This window comes from Bos indicus x Bos taurus, chromosome 29 (genome assembly GCF_003369695.1).
Source record: "Bos indicus x Bos taurus breed Angus x Brahman F1 hybrid chromosome 29, Bos_hybrid_MaternalHap_v2.0, whole genome shotgun sequence".
NCBI classification, from domain to species: Eukaryota; Metazoa; Chordata; class Mammalia; order Artiodactyla; family Bovidae; genus Bos; species Bos indicus x Bos taurus.
Genome location: NC_040104.1, coordinates 39707890 through 39728532, shown reverse-complemented (window position 1 = coordinate 39728532; position 20643 = coordinate 39707890). Strand labels below are relative to the sequence as shown.

Sequence of the window (20643 nt, the reverse complement as noted above, 5' to 3'; positions counted from 1 at the left end):
TGCAGCTGCTGTAATCACAGGCATTAGCACAGCAGTCATATCACTTTGTTGCCTATTATCATTCATTAGTCTCCCTCTGCTAGACTGAGTTATTTGAGGGCAGGAGTCATATGTCATTCATACCTCTCTCTCCAGGGCTTATACCTAGCACATGGTAGGTTCGCAATAACTGTTAGATCATGCTTTAATTCATATATTCAGTATATAAATTAGAACTTACCAATGCTTCCCTGCTGGCTCAGATGGCAAAGAATCCACCTGCCAGTGCAGGAAATGCAGGTTCTATCCCTGGGTCAGGAAGACCCAGGGAATGGCTATCTACTCTAATATTCTTGCCTGGAGAATCCCATGGACAGAGGAGCCTGGCAGGGTACAGTCCATGGGGTCACATAGAGTCAGACATGACTGAGCGACTACCACTTACCACTTCATTCATGTGTATAAAAACTGTCCCAAGATGGAAGAAGCCATATTTCATAGGAAGAGACTGCAGTTATTAGGAGCTGCCTAATGGAGAAGAATTCAGTAACAATGCAATTTTTAGAGTTCTCCCGTGACTTGGTTCTAAAGATTCTTCCAGAAACATACTATGAAGAAGGCATGGTGCCAGAAGCTACAGGGGTATAAAAAAAAAAAAAGAGAGAGTAAAATAAAGTCTTATATCCCTAAGAAGATGGGAATATAAAGGATGCAATGAGATCAGCCTTGGGAAAGTGAATGCCAGTAATAGAGCAACATGATGGTCAAACTGGGCAAGAGAATATTAAAAAGAAAACACAGAGACTTCCTTGGGAGCCCAGTGGCTAAGACTCCAAACTCCCAATGCAGGGGTCCAGGTTCCAATCCCTGGTCAGAGAACTAGATCCCAAATGCCACAACTAAGAGTCTGCATGCTACAACTAAAGACCGCTCATGCCACATGGAAGATCAAAGATCCCCTGTGCCACAATGAAAGAGAATGAGAGAAAAATGAGTAAATATTCAGTATTTGATCAAATAAATTTTGTGACCCTGCAGACTGTTAATCCAAAACTCATTAGAATAGCTCTCACTACTGAATACCTACTATGTGCCAGGAGCTAAGATGTGTTCTCTCATTTATTCTTCTCAACAATTTCATAAAGATAATCATGTGCTATTGTAACTAAAATTTCTCTTTTTATTTTTAGACATTTTAATGGGTATATACTTATTGTTTTAACTTGCATACACATATAGCTGATTCACTTTGTTGTACAGCAGAAACTAACACGACATTGTAAAGCAGTTATATTTCAATCTTAAAAAATACATTTTTTAAAAGATACAGAAATGGCGTAAGTATATGGATAGATACTCTTTTTTTTTTTAAGCCAGTTGTCATAGATACCTTTAAACCAATGTTGAAATTCATCACTCAGCTTTATATGCTAAAAGTCAAAAGATTGAGATAAGTCTTATTTACTGTATTATAATCACTTATAATAATGGACAGAATTAGTCATTACTGTCATATTCTATACTACTTAGGAATCAAATATATATACACAGCCAATGGTAAATGGATCTGTATAGCTCTTGCATGTGGCAACAGAGGGGCTGTGGCTCAAATTCACTTCCGTATTTTGTATATTAGATATCACACTTCTGTGAGGTTTTAATGTTTGTATGTGGCACCTCTATAAGGACTGTGTGTTTCTTGAGAATAGGAATAATATACTAAAATCTTTATTTTCTCAATGTCTCTCATATCACTTGGCACATCATGCAAGCTCAATACTTGCTCATTGGGTAGAATTGCTTTGTCCTAAAAAGCCAACACTTGGATATTCATGTTTCAGCACTTGTTTTAATATGTGATATGGGGATGTATAAAATTCATTCTTCTTACATTTTAGAATGCTGTTAGTTTTAATGAAATTACAATATAGACATGAACAAAAAATTCAAAGGAATCATTATTTAGGATTCCAGTTAAAGAACATTAAAACATGGACTAGTTCACGTGTCTTATTCATGAAAAACCTCTTTTCAGGAAATAAAAATAGATCTCAAATCAAATTATATTATCACCCAGACAGGTGGTTACTATAGCACTGAAGGGAAATAAAAAGGAAAAAGCAGTGAAATTAGCTAAAGGCTGTTAGGGAGAGAAAAACATATATAAAGTACTCAAAGTTTATGAAATTAGAATTTTAAATGCCAAGTTTGAATTTGAATAGGTTATGCTCTTGTCTTAACTTCCATCTGAGGCCAGGAAGGCTAAATGCTCAGAATAGGACAGGACAATATGTAGCATCAATTTGATTTTCCAGCCACCATGGAAACCTAGCAGCTGACACTCCATAACCATTAGGTTCAGAAAAATCAAGTATCTGAACAAAAACATATTTCAAAACTGGAAAGTTCCATCTACTTTACTGACCCTCCACATCTAGAAAGCTGCCTATTCTCTCACTTCTCCAGGTGGAGAGACGATGCTGGGTGATGGTCAGAGCCAGATCTGAGTTAACTGGAACCATCTCCATGCAGCTGTACAGGCTGCAAACCACCAGTACCATAAAACATTACCAGGGTGCTTAAACCTCACAGGAGATATTGTTAGTCAAGAAAAAAATTGTATTTGGCAGTATTTTTCAGTGTTGTTTAGCTACCCACTCATGTCTGACTCTTTTGTGACTCCATGGATTGGGATTTTCCAGGCAAGAATACTGGAGGAGGTTGCCATTTTCCTTCTCCAGGGACTCTTCCTGACCTAGGGATCAAACCAGTCTCCTGCCCGCATCTCCTGCATTGCAGGGGGATTCTTTACTGCTGAGCTGCCGGGGAAGCCAAAATTGAATGCACATTCAGTCTCATCCAACTCTTTGAAACCTCATGGAAGGTAGACTGCCAGGCTCTGTCCATGGAATTTTTCAGACAAGAATACTAGAGTGGGTTACCATGCCCTCCTCCATGGGATCTTCCAGACCCAAGGACTGAACCCATATCTCTTGAATCTCCTGTGTTGGCAGATATCTTTGCCACTGCACCACTTGGGAAGCCCCCTTTTTAAAAAAAAATAATAATTTTATTTATTTTTGGCTGTCTGGGTCTTTGTTGCTGCATGGGGTTTTCTCCAGCTCTGAGCTGGAACTATTCTATAGTTGCAGTGTGCTGGCTTCAATAGTTAGAGCTTAGTAGTTGTGGCTCCCAGACTCTAGAGCATAGGCTCAGTACTTGTGGTGCAGGGGCTTAGTTGCTCCTCAGCATGTTGGGATCTTCCTGGACCAGAAATCAAACCAGAGTCTCCTTCATTGGCAGGCTGATTCTTTACCACTGAGCCACAAGGGAAGCCCCAAAGCCTGGTTTTTTTTTTTTTGTTTGTTTGTTTGTTTTTAAATTAAATGGCATATATTGTTAAACTAATTGGAAGTAGAGTGAGACCATCAAGGCAAGTTGAGACAATAGATTGTCTATAAATCCCCCAGAAGATGATGGGAGGCCCTTCATGACAGTTTTTCTTGGTTTTTCACAGTAAGAATACACAAAATTATGGCTTGGAGGGAATTACTATTCATACCTTTTGGCTCTTTACCACTCAGTAAGTAACTATTCCTCTAAGCAAATGTGAACAAAAAGTATTTAAAGACTACTGAACTGGTATACTCCTCTGAAAAGTTATTTTTGCTGCTTGTGCTCAGTTGCTCAGTCGTGTACAACTCTGTGACCCTGTAGACTGTAGTCTGTCCATGGAATTTTCTAGGCACGAATACTGGAGAGGGTTGCCATTTCCTTTTCCAGGGGATCTTCCTGACCCAGGGATCAAACCTGTGTCTCTTGCACCTCCTACATTGAAAAGTGGATTCTTTACCACTAGCTCGACCTGGAAAGCTACTAAATGTTCACAAATGTCACAGCCCACTTTTATAACACTTATGTTTATTTTATTTTTTTTGGTATAAATTTTGATATATATTTTTTTCATTTTATTTTATTTTTAAACTTTACAATATTGTATTGGTTTTGCCAAATATTGAAATGAATCAAATGGAAGTATTCTTAGTTCTTTCTATTTCATTCTTTCCCCTGAGGTCTTTGCCAAGGATCAGTGTAGGATTTCTTTTCTTAGGGGCCCTTAGGCGGTGTAGATCATGCTCTCTTAGTGATGAAGCAGTAAACTCTAGAACCTCTTAAATATCTTTCCTGTTATTCCGTGTTTTAAATGCTCCTCAAGTAAAGCTTGAAATATTGTCTCACCTATGCCAAAATCCTTTCACTCCTTTATAATTTCACTAGATCCAGTTGTAGTCATGGAATATTTTCTTTTAAAAGGACGGTTACATCCCCACCTGGATGTCATCTTCCCTTCCTATAAAGAGATCCTGGATACTATTGAATTAGGCAAATGGCATTTTTTTCTTGGGTTGAAAACTAAAGACCCATGGAGTAAATGTAAAGCCATCAATAGTTCATGTAGCTGTCTGGGGAACTTTTGAATACAAACTTGGATATGTATAAATAATGCTTCTAGGATTTATAATTCAGCATGTATGATCATACAAATGTTAAGGAAGGATTTTGGTAGACCCCAACTATGCAATGTATGTCACTAAAGTATTCTTATCTTGTAAGCACTTCCTAACAAAATTTTCTCCTCTGATATTTATTATCATAGGCTTGTTGTTTTCTTCTCTTTGAAGTTTTCTTTCTTTTTTCCCCACTGCAGTTTGCAGCACTTTAATAGTGTGAAGGGCTCCACTCTAGAGAGCACTGAAGCGAAGAAAAGCTTCATGGAGCCATACTGTGAGAATTAAAACACATTACATTAATTCAGCCTTCCCTTTCTGACTTCCTCTGTCAACTAAAAACAGTTTTGAAAAACAAAAAAGACCAAAAAAAGAATTAATATGGGAACACAGAGGGAGTTTGAGTTTTGATTTTTTCATGTGAAAAATAAAATTTAAAAAACTGTTAAGTCGCTAAAGCTTAGTTCTAACATCTTCAAGTTCTCTTCCCTGAGTCGTTAAGTTGCTGAAGCCCAGAAAATCAAATTTGGTTTAGGGCTGTTTGATAATGTAGTAACACAATAAAATGTGATTCACCAATTAGCTCATATAATTAGAAAATCAAAAACATGCTCTAAGTGTCTGGTGGACACATATAAGTAAAGTCTATTGTTCTTTATATTTGCTGATTATAGTTATGATTATACCTTCAGTTAATGATACCATATTCAAATTCCTTAAGGAAGAGAACCCACAAATGCCTGTGTTTATAAATCAGGTAAATAATTTACTTAGTTCAGTCATTCATCCATTCACTTTTTTTCCCTTCATTATTTCTTTTTTGTCAGGCTCCATTAGTTAATGCAGCTGCCTGGTCCTTGCCTCCATAAAGCTCTTAATATGCAAGAACTGTGTTTAAATTCTTATAAAGAAGGGACAGTAAAGTAAAATTAGAATTTTATAAAAATCATGGATTTTTACTTGAAAATTAGTTTTTTCTCATGGATTTCTAAATGTTAATAATGTTGTTGAGACATATTCTAACAACAACAACAACAATAGCCAATTCAAGAATTTCCTTGCTCAGAAATTTTGCCTGGCTGAGAAGGATCTGTGATAGATAAAAGTGAGAATTTAATATTTGTTAGATTATTTTAAAGTAGCTCTTCATATGTTCTGTATTCATGTCACTTGAAATCTAAGTCATATGTTCTGTGTTGCCTGACTATATTTAAAATGTGTTTCTCTCTCTAAGTTCAAATCAATTTAAGGGTTGGTTGGATGGTTAAAATGGTTTCTCACTAGGAATTTCAAGCATGTCCTGGTTTGTTCTTTTCTCATTGCTACTGAAGCTATGGTTACAAGGGTCAGGACTTCTCAACAAATATAGCAGGAGGATAATGGGGATAAATTACCTGAGCTTGAACCAATAAAGAGAAGGCATTCTTTATCTAACACGGTCATTCTTAATGCTGTTTTACAGCCAAAAATGTAATATGGTTGTGTTGCCCTTACCACTGATTTTTAAGGTCATATTTTAGAGTCTATCCATAGAAAAATTGAAAGATATTATGAAAAAAATTTCCCTTGTAATTGTAACAATGCCCCTAGATGGCTTTCTCTTTGTAAACTCACAGTACATATTTTGTGCTGTTTTCTCTCTCCCAAACAACAAGAAATTTTAAAGGATACAATGAAGGTTTTTTTGTTGTTTTGTTTTGTTTGTAGAGTCTCAGTCATATTTGAGAACACCTTAGACTGTATTTCATTTGGAAGAGAACATTCAGTCACAAACATCAATAAAGTGTGGTTTATTCATAGCCAGGATGCAATTTAACCCCCTAATGTTATTTAAAATGCAGCTCTCTCCTCCTCAAAATGTATTTAATAGTTTTCTTTATTTTTTTCCCCTATTTACAGGTCAATGGGACAGAAATTGAATATGAGTTTGAAGAAATTACATTGGAGAGGGTAAGAAAAAAATCCAATAATCCAAAACCCTAATCTTGCATTCCACATTCTGCTTTCTAATGGGTTGTCTTGGGGAAATGTGCAAGTGTGTATTATACACACACTCACAATGAAAATATTAATGAAGTGTTTGCAGTGGAAGGCATGGAGACAAGCCGACCAACCCACCAGAACTTTGATTAAGTGTACTGCATGGCTAGGGTTTGGAAAAATGAATAGGGAAAGCCAAGTATTCAGTGAGCTTGTGTGATGTGAAAATGAAAATGTTAGTTGCTCAGTCGTGTCTGATTCTTTGTGACCCCATGGACTCCTCTGTCCATGGGATTTCCCAGGCAAGAATACTAGAGTGGGTTGCCATTCCATTCTCCAGGGGATCTTCCTGACCTAGGGATCAATACTTTTTTCCTATTGTTTTCATTATTAATCTTTTGCTATACATTTTAAGATATGTTATACTGTATTTTCATTTACGTGATATTAATATGATCTTCTTAACTACCATTACCATGCTTTTTGTTTCTTTTTTTTTCCCTTAGTTTAAAATAATATGTGAAGGATTTTAAAACCTCCCTCATAGAGAAAAAAAAGCAACCCTGCAGAGTTCTGAAAACACGTTGTTCAGGCCTTGGCAAAGATTTGAAAAATTAGGGAAATTTTGTGTACCTAAGCCTAAAATATAAAGGCGTTTTAGAGAAGAATAAGAAAAAGGCCAAAGACTGCCTAGAAAAAGGCCAAAGAACTCCTAGAAAAAGGCCAAAGAACGCCTAGAAAAAGGTGACTGAAAGGTATTAACAGGACATTCATCAAAAAAGAAAAGGCCAGTAGCATCCAGAACCTTGCTCAGCCTTACTATTAAACAAACAATTGTACTAAACAGTTTTTCTCAACCCAATTGGCAAAACATTTAAAAGAAAGATTAATATTTGCTGCCATTGAGTGGGCCTGGAAATTGGAGCAGCCATTTGTTGTTGCTGCGTCACTCAGTCACGTTTGATTTTTGCCACCTCGTGGACTGCAGCATGCCAGGCTTCTCTGTCCTTGACTGTTTCCTGGAATTTGATCAGACTTATGTCCATTAAGTTGATGATGCCATCCAACCATCTCATCCTGTGTCTCCCCCTTCTGTTGCCCTCAGTCTTTCCCAGCATCATTTCCAATGAGTTGACTCTTTGCATCAAGTGGCCAAAGTATTGGAGCTTCAGCAACAGTCCTTCCAGTGAATATTCAGGACTGATTTCCTTTAGGATGGCCTGGTTGGATCTGCTTGCAGTCTAAGGGACTCTAAAGAGTCTTCCCCAGCACCACAGTTCAAAAGCATAAGTTATTCAGTGCTCAGCCTTCTTTCTGGTCCAACTCTCATAGTCATACATGACTACTGGAAAAAAATCTTAGCTTTGACTAAATGAACCTTTGTTGGCTAAGTAATGTCTCTGCTTTTTAATATTCTGTCTAGGTTGTCATAGCTTTTCTTCCAAGAAACAAGTGTCTTTTAATTTCATGGCTATAGTAACCTCCACAGTGATTTTGGAGCCCAAGAAAATAAAGTCTGTCACTGTTTCCATTGTTTCCTCATCTATTTGCCATGAAGTGATGGAACTAGATGCCATGATCTTAATTATATGAATGTTGAGTTTTAAGCCAGCTTTTTCACTCTCCTCTTTCACCTTCATCTGTGTATGCATAATATACAATCATAATAAGGATACATACCAAAATGTTAAAAATTATTAACTCTTGTTAAGGATTTTGAGGTAATTGTTAGTTACTTCTTTTTGTCTAGATTTATTTTCTATACTTTCCATAATAAACATGCAGTGTGTGAGTGCTCAGACGCTCAGTCATGCCCAACTCTTTGTTACCCTTTGGACTGTAGCCCATCATGCTCCTCTGTCCATGGGATTTTTCAGGCAAGAATACTGGAGTAGATTGCAATTTCCTCCTCCAGGGAAATATGCAATATATTTACATTAAGAAATAAAAATGCAAGTATTTTTTTCTGTGCTTTCATCCAAGCATGAATTCAAACTCTAGATCTACATTTAAACTTATTTTTTTTTTCTTCTTCAGTTTACTAATTATTCAGTTTTATTAGTCAGGTAATTTCTTACTTCCAGCCTAATTTTTATTGTGAATGGCTTTAAAAGGAAATTTACATTAAAAGTTAAGTGTTTGACAGATGAGTTCTTTAAAACTTCCATTATGAACTTTGATAAATTATTTTAAAGGCATGCAAAATGGATAAAAGTGAGGTTTATAGAAAATCAACCCAAATGAGGAAAGAGAAGACATTTCTCCTAAATCACTAATCATCTGTCCAGAAATAGCTATATAAATTGTAGGAAAATGTGCAAAATCAAAGTGGGAGGCCTTTGCTTAAAAACCAGTAAGAATTAAAAGATGACAATAGAAGTGCCTTCTAAGCGTAGGATCTCTTTCCACTACACAGATCTTACCCTTAGGAGGTCAACCTCTCGCCCCCCAAACCCTACACATATATACGTCTTGACTGTAACACCATTTAGTTACCCTGGTTTTATAGCTCAGAAATAGACGCCAGCAGTGGTGTGAGGTAGAACATTCTCTATGAGTCAAACAGTGGTGGGTTCTAGTGTGTGTCCACACTCACTTCATGAGCTTGCATGCCGTCTCACCGCCTTTACTTCCCGCCCGAAGGGTCTCAGGCGCAGTCTGAAGCTTATCCTTGCCCTTAGCTCTAGCCCTTCCAAGACCTCGCTGTCGAGCATCGCCTTCTCTGAGCACCTCCACCACCTCTGTGTCCTTATCATTTGTTCTAGTACACCTCCTCTCCCCACTGGGACCTTGAATCTGATTTCACTCACTTTCCTCCTCCCCTAGGCCTATGTTTCCTGGTCCATCTAATTTTCTGTCTTACACACTCAGCATTTTTCCTTCTCTCTCTTTTTTTTTTGTGGTCATCTCAGCCCTTATTAACCTACTGTGGTTAAACTTACACCTTCCTAATTACTCCATGCCAGCGCCTGAGCAACTAGACATGGCAAGAGAAGCACCTAGTCGTCTCACTTTAAATTTATAACTTCAAACGAACTCTCAAAACAACCAACCACTTCTTAGCAATTTCTTTAGAAAAATCCTTTTCTCGGTCTCTGGGAAAATAGTTTCCTATCTCATTTCATCTCCTCAAATCTCAAACACCCCCTCCCTCGTCCTTGCTCTTAACTATTAATTTCTCTCCATATGTCCTTGAGAAAATCTAAGCCATCAAATGAAAACCGCCTTACTTCCTACCACCAGATTCACTAGTGTGCTCTCTTTGTTCCCTGATTCTTTCCAAGGCCAGCTCTTCGCTTGTAACCTGGACTCCATAACCTCTTGTCCATTTAAGGAATTTGCTTCTGGAGTTTTCTCCTCTCTCTCCTGTAATATCAGTTTCTCTCTTGCCCTTTTATTTTTTTTTTTCCCTAGATAAATTTAATTTATCGTGATAATAGCTCTCATCTTAAAAAAAATGTGTCCCAATGTTCCTCATCCATTATTGCCTCGTTGTTCTATTGAGCTTAACTGAAATCTAGGAAAACTGTCTATCTGCATTAACTCCACTTTAGGACTTCCTTTTCTTATGTTAACCTATTCATGTTTTCATCCTCACAGTAGCTCTAAAACGGTCCCTGTCAAAGTTCCAGCAAGTTCCATCTTGCTGAGTACAAGCCTCAGTTCTCAGTCCTGACTTCTCAGCAGCGCTTGATGTGGCTGTCACTGCCTCCTTCCTCAAAGGTGTTAATTTCTTGCCTTCCAGAACAAAGCACTCTCCTGTTTATTTACCATCTCATCGGTGCCCTTTCTCAGTCTCCTTGCTGGTTCTTCCTCTAAATGTAGGAACACTCCAGAAACCCAGTACCCAAATTTGATATATTCCTAACAGAATTCATGATTTCCCGGTACTTCCTGTCCTCAGGGCCTAAGCTGCTTCTCTCTTAATATTCGTCATCTGAACTCATTGACTCTATAATATTCCTTGTAATTCAGGCCGAAAATAATGTATCGAGAAGTCTTGTATAATTACTCTTTTTCCCTTGGTATCTGGCAAAAGTCTTATTGGTGCTACCGTAAAAATATATTTCAAAATCAGTCACATCTTAGCACTCTGCTGACTCTTGGTCCAAATCAATATCACGCCATGCCTGGACCACAGTAATAGCTTCTGCTTCTGCCCATTCTTTTCCAGAAGGTAGCCAGAGTGATCTTTTTTGAAGTAGAAACCTGATCATACCACTTTTATTCCTAAAACCCTCCAAGAGGTGATAATTACACTCATTACCTATAAGGCTGTATATGATCTGACCTCTGCTTCTTTCCCTAACATTATGGCCTAACCTTCAACTCCTAGAACAGTTTACTCTGACCACACTGACTTTCTCATCATTCCTCAAATGCCAAGCTTTACCCACCTGAGGCATTTATATGTGGTATTCTATGTGCCTGGGAAAATCTCCCCTCAGCTCTTTATAAGATTTGCTCATTTCATCATTGAAACATCAACTCAAATGTCTCCTTCTCGAAAAAATCTCCCCTTTGTACTCCACTGAAGTTAGTGTAGCTTCCCCATTACTTTTTTTTTCCTTCTCATAGTTTTATTGTCATATAATTGTCCTTACTAACATCTGAAATTTATAGTATTTATGTATTTTATTTATGTATTGTTTACTTTGTTAACATCTATCTCCTCCTTAAATATACGCTATATGTAAATATACAGTCAGCTCTATATCCAGTTCACCTAGAACAGTGTCTGGAATGCAGTATGCATTCAGTGACTATTCGGGTTTATGCCTACGCTCAGTCACCGCACGTACAGCGGAACAGAGACACGTGGCCTGTGTTTGGCTCTGTCACTGGTCAAGTTACTTTGAGTTGAGTACTTAACATTTCTGTGTCTCAATTTCCACATCTGGAAATGAGACTAAGGTATTTGTAACCACTTCCTAGGCCTTTGTGATTATTGAAAGTGAAAGTTGCTCAGTAGTGTCTGACTCTTTGCGACCCCATAAACTATACAGTCCATGAAATTCTCCAGGCCAGAATACTGGAGTGGGTAGCCTTCCTCTTCTCCAGGGGATCTTTCCAACCCAGGGATGGAACCCAGGTCTCCCACATTGCAGGCGGATTCTTTACCAGCAGAGCCACAAAGGAAGCCCAAGAATACTGGAGTGGGTAGCCTATCCCTTCTGTTATGGTTGTTAAAGGAGTTAATATAAAGGTTTAGAATAGCATGCATCCTTATTATTCTTAACATTTCCCTCATGCTAATTTGATAGTTCTCACAAACATTATTTATAGGATCACTGAGGAAGCTTAAAACCTAGCTTCTTAGTCTCAATGAACAATTTACATCAATCCAACAGGAATTCTTTTCATGCCAGCTTTCCCTGTTCTTTCTCCCCATTACTTGAATTGATGTTAGACATCCAATGAATCAGGCTGCCAGTACAGGACATGTGAGAGATGAGGTTCAATTCCTGGGTTGGGAAGATCCTCTGAAGTATAAAATGGCAACTCAGTCCATTATTCTTGCCTGGAAAATTCCATGGACAGAGGATCCTGACAGGCTACAGTCCATGGGGTCTCAGAGAGTTGGACATGACTAAACAAAGGAACACAATAAGGAAGTTATGGTCTTTGCTATATGTGTTACAGCTCACATTTTTTATGCATTTCATCTCTGTAACATTTAGTTTAGTAATAAGCTAATCACATTTAGTAACATCCCGGTGAGGTGGATATTGCTGACTTCATTTAACACATTAGAACACATAATTTAAATGAGTTTAAATTAAACTCAAAAATTAAGTCACATGTCAAAAGTCACAGCGTTAGTCAAAGACAGAACTGGGATCCAGCTCCATGCCCACCAGACATGAAAACCTAAGCTCATTGCCGCTGAGTTAAATTGCACCAAATTAAGCTCAAGTGTTTTTTCCTCCAAGAAATTCTTCTTGACTTCCCCTCTTGGGAAAGGTTCCCCTGCATAAATTAACACAAGTAGAGAATTTCTCACAGTAAATGATGAAGAAAATGTCTTTTCCACTGAGATGTGAGTTCCTTGATGGAAGGAATTTTATTGTAGTGTTCTTTATATTCCTATGAGAATATTAAAAGAAAAGGTAAAACCACTGCCCAATTTGAGGGCACGTTGATGACTCCTTCCCTATAGTAGCATCAGCCGATGCACTGGCTGCTTTGCCGTACATGGTGAATCCCACCCCTGTCTTATGGACACTTAGGTGTCCAGCACTTTTTGAACAAGGGCGCTGAGCACAGCCCTTGTTTCGTAGACTTTCACCACCTGGGGGAGGACACAGAAAAGTAAATGGGCAGAAACCATAATGAAGAACAGAATGCAGTGACTACCCGGCCCAGAATGGAGTACTTCTCTGAGGCATTGTACCTGAAGGGTGAAGGGAAACTGGCCATGGACAAGGAAGGAGAAGCGGACCTCTCAGGAAACAGCGAGTGCAAATGTGCAGGGGTCCATGGCAAAGTGACATGCTCAAGGAACTGCAGGTAGCAACAGTTCAGGATGGCTGTGGCTCAAGTTTTGAAGTGAGACTCAGAGAGAGAGAAAAAGCAGGCAGGAAGGATGGAAAGGACTGGAAACATAGATGCCTTGGATAACATTTAAATTTTAAATTGTATCTTGGAGACAATGGCGAGCCTTTGGAAAATTTTAGGCAGAAAAAAGTAATATAATCATACTTGTGTTTGAAAAAGATCACTTTAGCTGCAGTATTGGGTATACAGGATTCAACAGACAATGCAGATGTGCCCTTTAAGACAGAAAATTAATGACTGCTGCTGCTGCTGCTAAGTCACTTCAGTCGTGTCTGACTCTGTGCGACCCCATAGACAGCAGCCCACCAGGCTCCCCCATCCCTGGGATTCTCCAGGCAAGGACACTGGAGTGGGTTGCCATTTCCTTCTCCAATGCATGAAAGTGAAAAGTGAAAGTGAAGTCGCTCAGTCCTGTCCGACTCTTCCCGACCCCATGGACTGCAGCCTACCAGACTCCTCCATCCATGGGATTTTCCAGGCAAGAGTACTGGAGTGGGGTGCCATAAATTAATGACTGAATTCTGCCAATAATGATGGTGGAGGAGATGATTCAAAATATTTTAAGAATCTTAGAAGAGATTCTGATGTTTTGTAGGATGAGAAAATGCCAGAGAGAGCAAAGATGTCAAAGAGGCCTAGACAATAGCCCAACAAATTCCTTTCATTTACACAATCTGCGCCTCTCAGCGTGGACACCTGTGATATTTCAAGCCTTCCTGACACCCTCAACTCTTGTGACATTAATAAAGGTAGCTGAGTATAATGTCTGTGCCTCTGAATGATTTATCCATTATTCATGAATGAAATTAATAGGTTACATATCCCTAATGTGGTTTGTATAAAGAGAAGCCTGTTGACCCAGCATGGATAATAGATTCATCATGCCTTCATAACCCTGACCAGCATGCATGACTACAGTTTAGCAGAGATGTTGAAGTGACTATCTGACCATCTGCCGACCCCTACCACAGCCTCCAAAAAAAGAAAAAGAACATTTGGAGTGTTTTCCTGACAGCTGCAGAATGTATGGCCATGTGACACTATTTGAATATTCTGTCTGACACGTCGGGGATATTCTTTTGCAATTTTTTTTTTAAGAGCTGAGCCATATTCCTAAGTATAAATCATTGATTTTGTTACTTATTATTAGACCCATGCCAAAATCAACATATCTATAGGGCAGAGAAAAGTGATTCCTGTAGATGAACTGAGTTTGGGGTGTCAGGTGGATAACTTGGGAATTTTTTTAAACAGTATTTGTAAACTGCAGGTAAGCAGTAACCAACTAAAGTTGTCTACTGATGAAGTCTCCAGAGTAATCCAGGCTTCAAATTAACTAGAAATTCCTTGGGTGTCTGAATCGGGCCAAATTTATTTATCTCACACTATAGAGTTTCCATGAAGATGAAAATTCCTAAATTCAAATGGAATTAAGGGTCTGTTGCTTCAAGTAATGTAGAGGCTTTAGGTTTCTAAATTTCAGATTTTCTTCTGGATCTCTTTATCTATTTCAAATTAGTAGTAACAGGAATAAAAAGCCAGAGTCCTGAAGATATTTGATGGGATTTCATATAGTCAGCTATAGTACAGTCTTATTCTATTTTAGTTAAATAATTTTAATGCTAGATAATCTTCTTAAACTCTAAATTTTACACATTTGCAGTTATCAGTGTATATTTTAGTGTGTTTGAAATGTATACACACATATGTATGTTTACAGATATAGATATCATCCAAACGTAAGTGTGTATTTAGATGTAAAAATATTTACTTAATATGTGTGAATTTTGATCAAAGTGTTATTGGCTTTGTGGAAGGTATTGCAAGTTTTCTAGAACAAGTGTAGATTCACATAAGCAGTCCGAAGAAGCACAATTTTGAGTTCAGACTTCTTTTGAATCCAGAATGGGCCACTTTCTATGTGACCTTGAAGAAATGACTTAACCTGCTAAGCCTCCGCTTTCTTCATGATGAATGTAATACTAGTATCTGTTGTCTACCACTGTTGTGAAAAATAGAAATAACATGTAAAATGCCTTAAATAGTTCATGGAACAGCATAGATGCTCAATATTAGTTTTTATCAAGTGTGTAAATGCACCTTTATCTAAGCCTCATTCTTTCTTTCGAAGATGTCACTGTTGGTTAACTTTAGGCCATGATTCTAGGCCTAGGTCAAGGGGCAAACGTATGCTTCTGCTTTTCTGTGTGTGTTTGTGTGTGTGTGAGAGAGAGAGAAAGGGAGAGAGTTTTTTTTTTTTTTTTTAATGGCAAATGATAAGCTTCTTAAGTGATCTCCAAAAGGTCTATGTTCCCAATTATGAATGCATTTTAAGTATATAAATGGAGTCTGCCCTTGAGTTTGCAGCCATAGCTTTCTCTAGAATAACTCCAAACTTTTTGTAGCTCTGTTTTCCCTTCTTTGTTGCTGCTACTGCTGCTAAGTCACTTCAGTCATGTCTGACTCTGTGCAACCCCATAGACGGCAGCCTATCAGGCTCCCCTGTCCTTGGGATTCTCCAGGCAAGAACACTGGAGTGGGTTGCCAGTTCTTCTCCAGTGCATGGAAGTGAAAAGTGAAAGTGAAGTCGCTTAGTCGTGTCTGACCCTCAGCCACCCATGGACTGCATGCAGCCTTCCAGGCTCCTCTATCCCTGGGATTTTCCAGGCAAGAGTACCGGAGTGGAGTGCCATTGCCTTCTCCGCCCTTCTTTGTTAGCTCACAAGAATTTAGCTCCTGGCTAGACTACAAGCGGTTACCGTTTTCTTTTCTGTTCAGTAGCTTTTGGCTATGATATTTGCTTCAGATGCTTTTAAATATTTTATTCTAATGATCTTTCACTTCCAGTCTCTACATATGAAATAGTTAGCTTTTTTTTTTTTTTTTTTTTGTCTGCACATTAGAACTGGCAGGAGGAGCATTCTTCTTCTTTTGGGGGAACTGCTTCTCTCCCCATTCCAACCACATTCTGAGGATCACTGCCAGTCATAGCATGCATGGTCACACAGTTGACTGAACCAGAGCTACTCATTGAAATTACCTGGCAAGCTAGTAAAAATAATAATAATAACACAGATCCCTGAACCATGCCCTAGACTAAATGAATCAGAATCTTGGGTATGTGGGACATGAGAAATCTTTATTTTAAAAACTCTTCTTGGGGACTTGATATAGTTTACAGGCTGACACCTGAGTCAGACTAAGCCAAATACAAGCACTGCTCAGGATTTTTCACACTGGAGTTTGTGGAATGGAGAGGTGTTGCATTCCAGCTGTGCAGTAGAGTTCTGAGAGAGGAGAGAAAGAGTGGTTGCCATATGAATTTCCTGCCTCGTGGAGCAAGCTCATCTGAGAAAATGAGGCTTCCCACAGAGAGAGACAGAGACAGAAGTTAACGAAGAGGGAGAGAGAAAGAGAGAACACACTGGTAGCATCCAATTTCTATGTTATATCTACCCTAAAGACCCAACTGGACAGCCACTCTCTTCTCATTGGCTACATGAGCTGCTGCTGCTAAGTCACTTCAGTCGTGTCCGACTCTGTGCGACCCCATAGACGGCAGCCTACCAGGATCCCCTGCCCCTGGGAGACCTCCCCTTAAATTCTTCTTAGCCAGATTGGTTCAAATCTGGCATCCATAACTTGCCTAGTGTATTTATGCAAATGTATCTTGGTTTTGTATTTTAGCTATCACTCTGGGGAAGTTCTTGAATAGCTCCTGCCCCAGGCTCAGGCTGCTATAGCCTGTTCTCAAAATAAATGTCACCTTGCTTAGATTTATCTTCTCTAAAGTCTAACTGTGTCTCCCACCACTGAGGTAAGGTCATAAAGCTGAGCTCTCTGGTAGGGAATGCTGTTGGCAGGTTGTAATAAACCTTAATACCGCAAAGCTTAGGCATGTGTCTCCTGTAAAGTAACCGATGACTGTGTTTCAACTCCCAGGAAATAAAAGAACAAAAAAAAAAAAAAAAAAGTGGCAGGTAAAGAGAATGCCTACCGACAGGTCTATGAATTTAAGTCTCTACTGTCTAGAAACTTCTCTGATTTGGAGGCTAGCAAGTTTTTTGTACATGCGGAAAGAGCTTTGCAGTGTTAACCATTGGCCTCAGATGTCAGAAAAAAAAATTTACTGTGAGAAATATGGTTTACAGACATTTGGGGGGTCATTAATCTAACTTTTCTTTAGATGCAAGCATCAAAGTCTCAGGATTGAGGATTACCTGGTAAACATACCTCAAAGGCCTGATTTAGATAAATGGGCACAAAATGCCTTTAGCTGAAATTCAGCTGCTGACTCCAGCCTTCTCCATTTTTCTTTATAGCTCCAGGCTGACTTATCTCCCTTCTTTCACCCCACAAACCATCTGTCACCGGAGTATTACCAAGCACTCCCTTCTAGATCCTTACCCTGAGCTTCGCATCATCTAAACTGGCCAATATATTTCCTTCTGGAAACCACTTGTTATACTGTGACCCTCAGCTTTTCCTGACATGCTCTTGGTTATTACCAGCACATCTGATGCTATTGCAAGCACACCTGATTCTAAAATTAACAGCTTTAAGACAAAAATCAACAACGGGATAGACATGCCCAGAAATGGCAAAATTCTACTATTCCCAAATAAGTTTTCTAATCAGAGTAAATCTATTTTCCTGGCCTGTATATCAACACAGTGTGGATGGTTAAGGAGGTATGGCAAAGAAAGCTCTAACTCAGGGATGCTCTAAACTTCAGAATCATGGTGGAGATACTAGGCCCTGAAATTATTGGAAAACAAAGACCCAAGAAGCAATGTAGGACAGGGGCCCAGCAATCATGCCTGAGTTACTAAGTACCCCATCTCGAGAACTGGTAAAGCCGGAAATGTTATTACTTGCCACTGAACAAACTCTAAGGGATGAATCTCCGTTTTTCTGTAGATATATTGTCAGGCTAGCAGCACATGTAAACTTAGTCATTTTTTGTGTTGTTTTTTTTTTCCCTCAAACACTTCAACCACCTCCAGAGATATCTCATAGTTCAGTGACAAGACAGCCTCCACACTGGTCACGTGTCCTCACAGGTAACTGCTGCAACACCTCTGGTTTCTCTCTGAGCTGTTCCTGCAGGTCTGCCCGTTTCTGCTGACGATGTAGTGGACATTTGTCAGTTATCTACCCATGTCTTTCTCTTCACCCGTTCCTCTTTGCTAATTGAGTCCAGATTTTGGTTCAGATGTCCACCTTTATCCACACAACCCATGTGCTTTGATGGAGGCTAAGGCAACTCTGAACTCATGCGATAGGTCCTTACTGATTTAAGCCAATGAGCACTGATGGAGAAAGGCCCTTAGCCGCCATCCGTGGTGAATACTCAACCTATTTCAGTACAGTCAGAGTGAATTGTGACTCTTGCTTAGAATTCCATGACAGAAACCCACCCTGTTTCATGGGCAGGAAGTGAGGAAGCCTGTAGCTCAGATAGTAGCTTAGAGCCATTTGATGGCCAGAAGAGTATTGCAGTTTTAGAATGAAGTACCATTTTAGAAGGCAGAGTAGGTAAATGGGGGTAAAGAACAGTCTTGGTGACATCTTGAAACTGAGAAGCAAACCATCTCTGAAGCCCTCCTTCTGAATTTCTGTTAATCTCTTTTGTTGTGTTACCAGTTTAAATGGTGGTGGTCGGGGGGCAGCGGGAGGGGGATGGTGGGGGAAGGTTCAGTGACTCACAACTAAACAAATCCTGAAAGACATAAACGGGTCATGAGGAAGCTTAAACTTTAGGGCCCCATCCCCTTAGACATACCTGAAAATCCTTTATCTCTGAAAATTGTTCCTTCTCTCTTATTCCAGGTCAGGGCTTCCCAGGCGGTGCTAGTGGGAAAGAACCTGCCTGCCAAAGCGCGTAGACATAAGAGGCACGCGTTTGATCCCTGGGTTGGGAAGGTCCCTTGGATGAGTGCTTGGCAGCCCACTCCAGTATTCTTGTCTGGAGAATCCTATGGACAGAGGAGCCTGGTGGGCTATGGTCCATGGGTTACAAAGAGTCAGACACAACTGACATGATTTAGCACGCACACATGCATATTCAGGTTCAAGGAATCTCTCTCCCCTGCCCCTCCATTTGGGAAACCACTTATTCCCTCTGCAGAGGACTCCTCTTTCCTCTTTTACTTCCTCCAAAAACCCTTTAATTTCTTCAAAGGGCTTAGGTTTTTGGAAACAGAAGCAGGGAGGTCTTTGCAGGCTGCTTCTGACTTCAACTCTCCCTCTCCTTACCTCCCTCTACAATGAACACCTGCTTTAACGGGGAGAAAGGAAAAAGAAAAAAAACAGGGAGAAGAAAAATAGTTTTAATATCTCAGAGATGCACAGTAAGGAAACTGAAACTTATTTGAGAAGCAATTAGAACTAGTGGATTTAAAAGCTTCTATTTTATCTACTTAGCTTGATGAGATTTAGGTATTTTTGCACTTTCAAATCATCTATCCTTTGGAGAAACAGAGCGTACATAATAAGAAAATATTCATAGGTATCAGAACCTCCAAGGTGTACTTTCATAGTTTAAAAATATTTGGTCTGTATAGACTCAGCATAAATTAAACAAAGACATTTAGTCATTGAGAAGAATGTCACCTTGAATTTAATTCAGGATCACCAACTAGGTTCTGTTGATCCTAAGACTGCTCTTCACTCCCTTACTATCTTTGACTGAGAAGTTCTTCCTCAAAACTCAGCTTATGTGTTAGCTTCTCTGAAAAGCTTGGTCAAGTTCCCAAGTCAGAGTTAGCTTATCCATCCTTTTCATCACCTCACGGCTTTCTCATTGTCATCTGTGTTCATATCCTGTCTACCTTTTATGTAGAGGCCCTTAATGGCTGAAATCCTTTTCATGCTTGGCATTTACATCTGGCTGTTTTGAATCACTCCCTGGGTAGCTCAAATGGAAAAGAATCTGCCTGTAATGCAGGAGACCTTAGTTCGATCCTGGGTTGGGAAGAATCCCCCTGGAGAAGGGCATGGTAACCCAGTCCACTATTCTTGCCTAGAGAATCCCATGGACAGAGGAACCTGGCAGGCTGCAGTCCATGGGATTGCAAAGAGTCAGGCACGACTGAGCGGCTAACACACACAGAGAAGAACAAAGTATATCACTAGCAGAGTCACTAGAAGACTCATTTATGTCTCTTGACAAGATACAGAGATTAGTGTTTCATCCTGATGGTGTGTTATATACACAGACATGTTTCTGTACACACTCACATACATGTATAAATTTTGTACACATTTTATATTATATATATATATATATATGTCTTTCATGTATTTGTATGTGTTTCCATGTGTTTATAGTTGGATGGGTGGATAGGACCTTCTTTTAAGCTGGAGCCAACGCTCATGCTCTCTCTAATGCTGGTGCCATACTAAGTATATCGATATCATTTACTGAAAGTTTAGCTTTGTATGTTGTTCACTTTTTTGATTATCTCAAATTTTAACAATTAGTCTGTGACATAAGTTTTACAGCCTCTCTTTTACCAAGAAGAAAACTGTAGGTCAAAGAAGTTAAGGCATTTATCCATGATCACAAAATTAGTATGTGGCAGAACTGGATGAGCTGTCTTCAAATGTGGTGCCA

General features: G+C 39.2%; 1 protein-coding gene across 15 annotated transcripts in view; it reads left to right on the top strand.

The window, feature by feature from the left end:
- The window catches only part of DLG2 (discs large MAGUK scaffold protein 2), a 2318993-nt gene that overhangs the window by 1521159 nt on the left and 777191 nt on the right, over window positions 1-20643 (top strand). For all 15 annotated transcript variants that reach the window (XM_027532391.1, XM_027532387.1, XM_027532386.1 and 12 more), the window contains one exon: window positions 6387-6437. In XM_027532391.1, the coding sequence (XP_027388192.1) occupies window positions 6387-6437 (51 nt within the window). The remainder of the gene's footprint in view (window positions 1-6386; window positions 6438-20643) is intronic.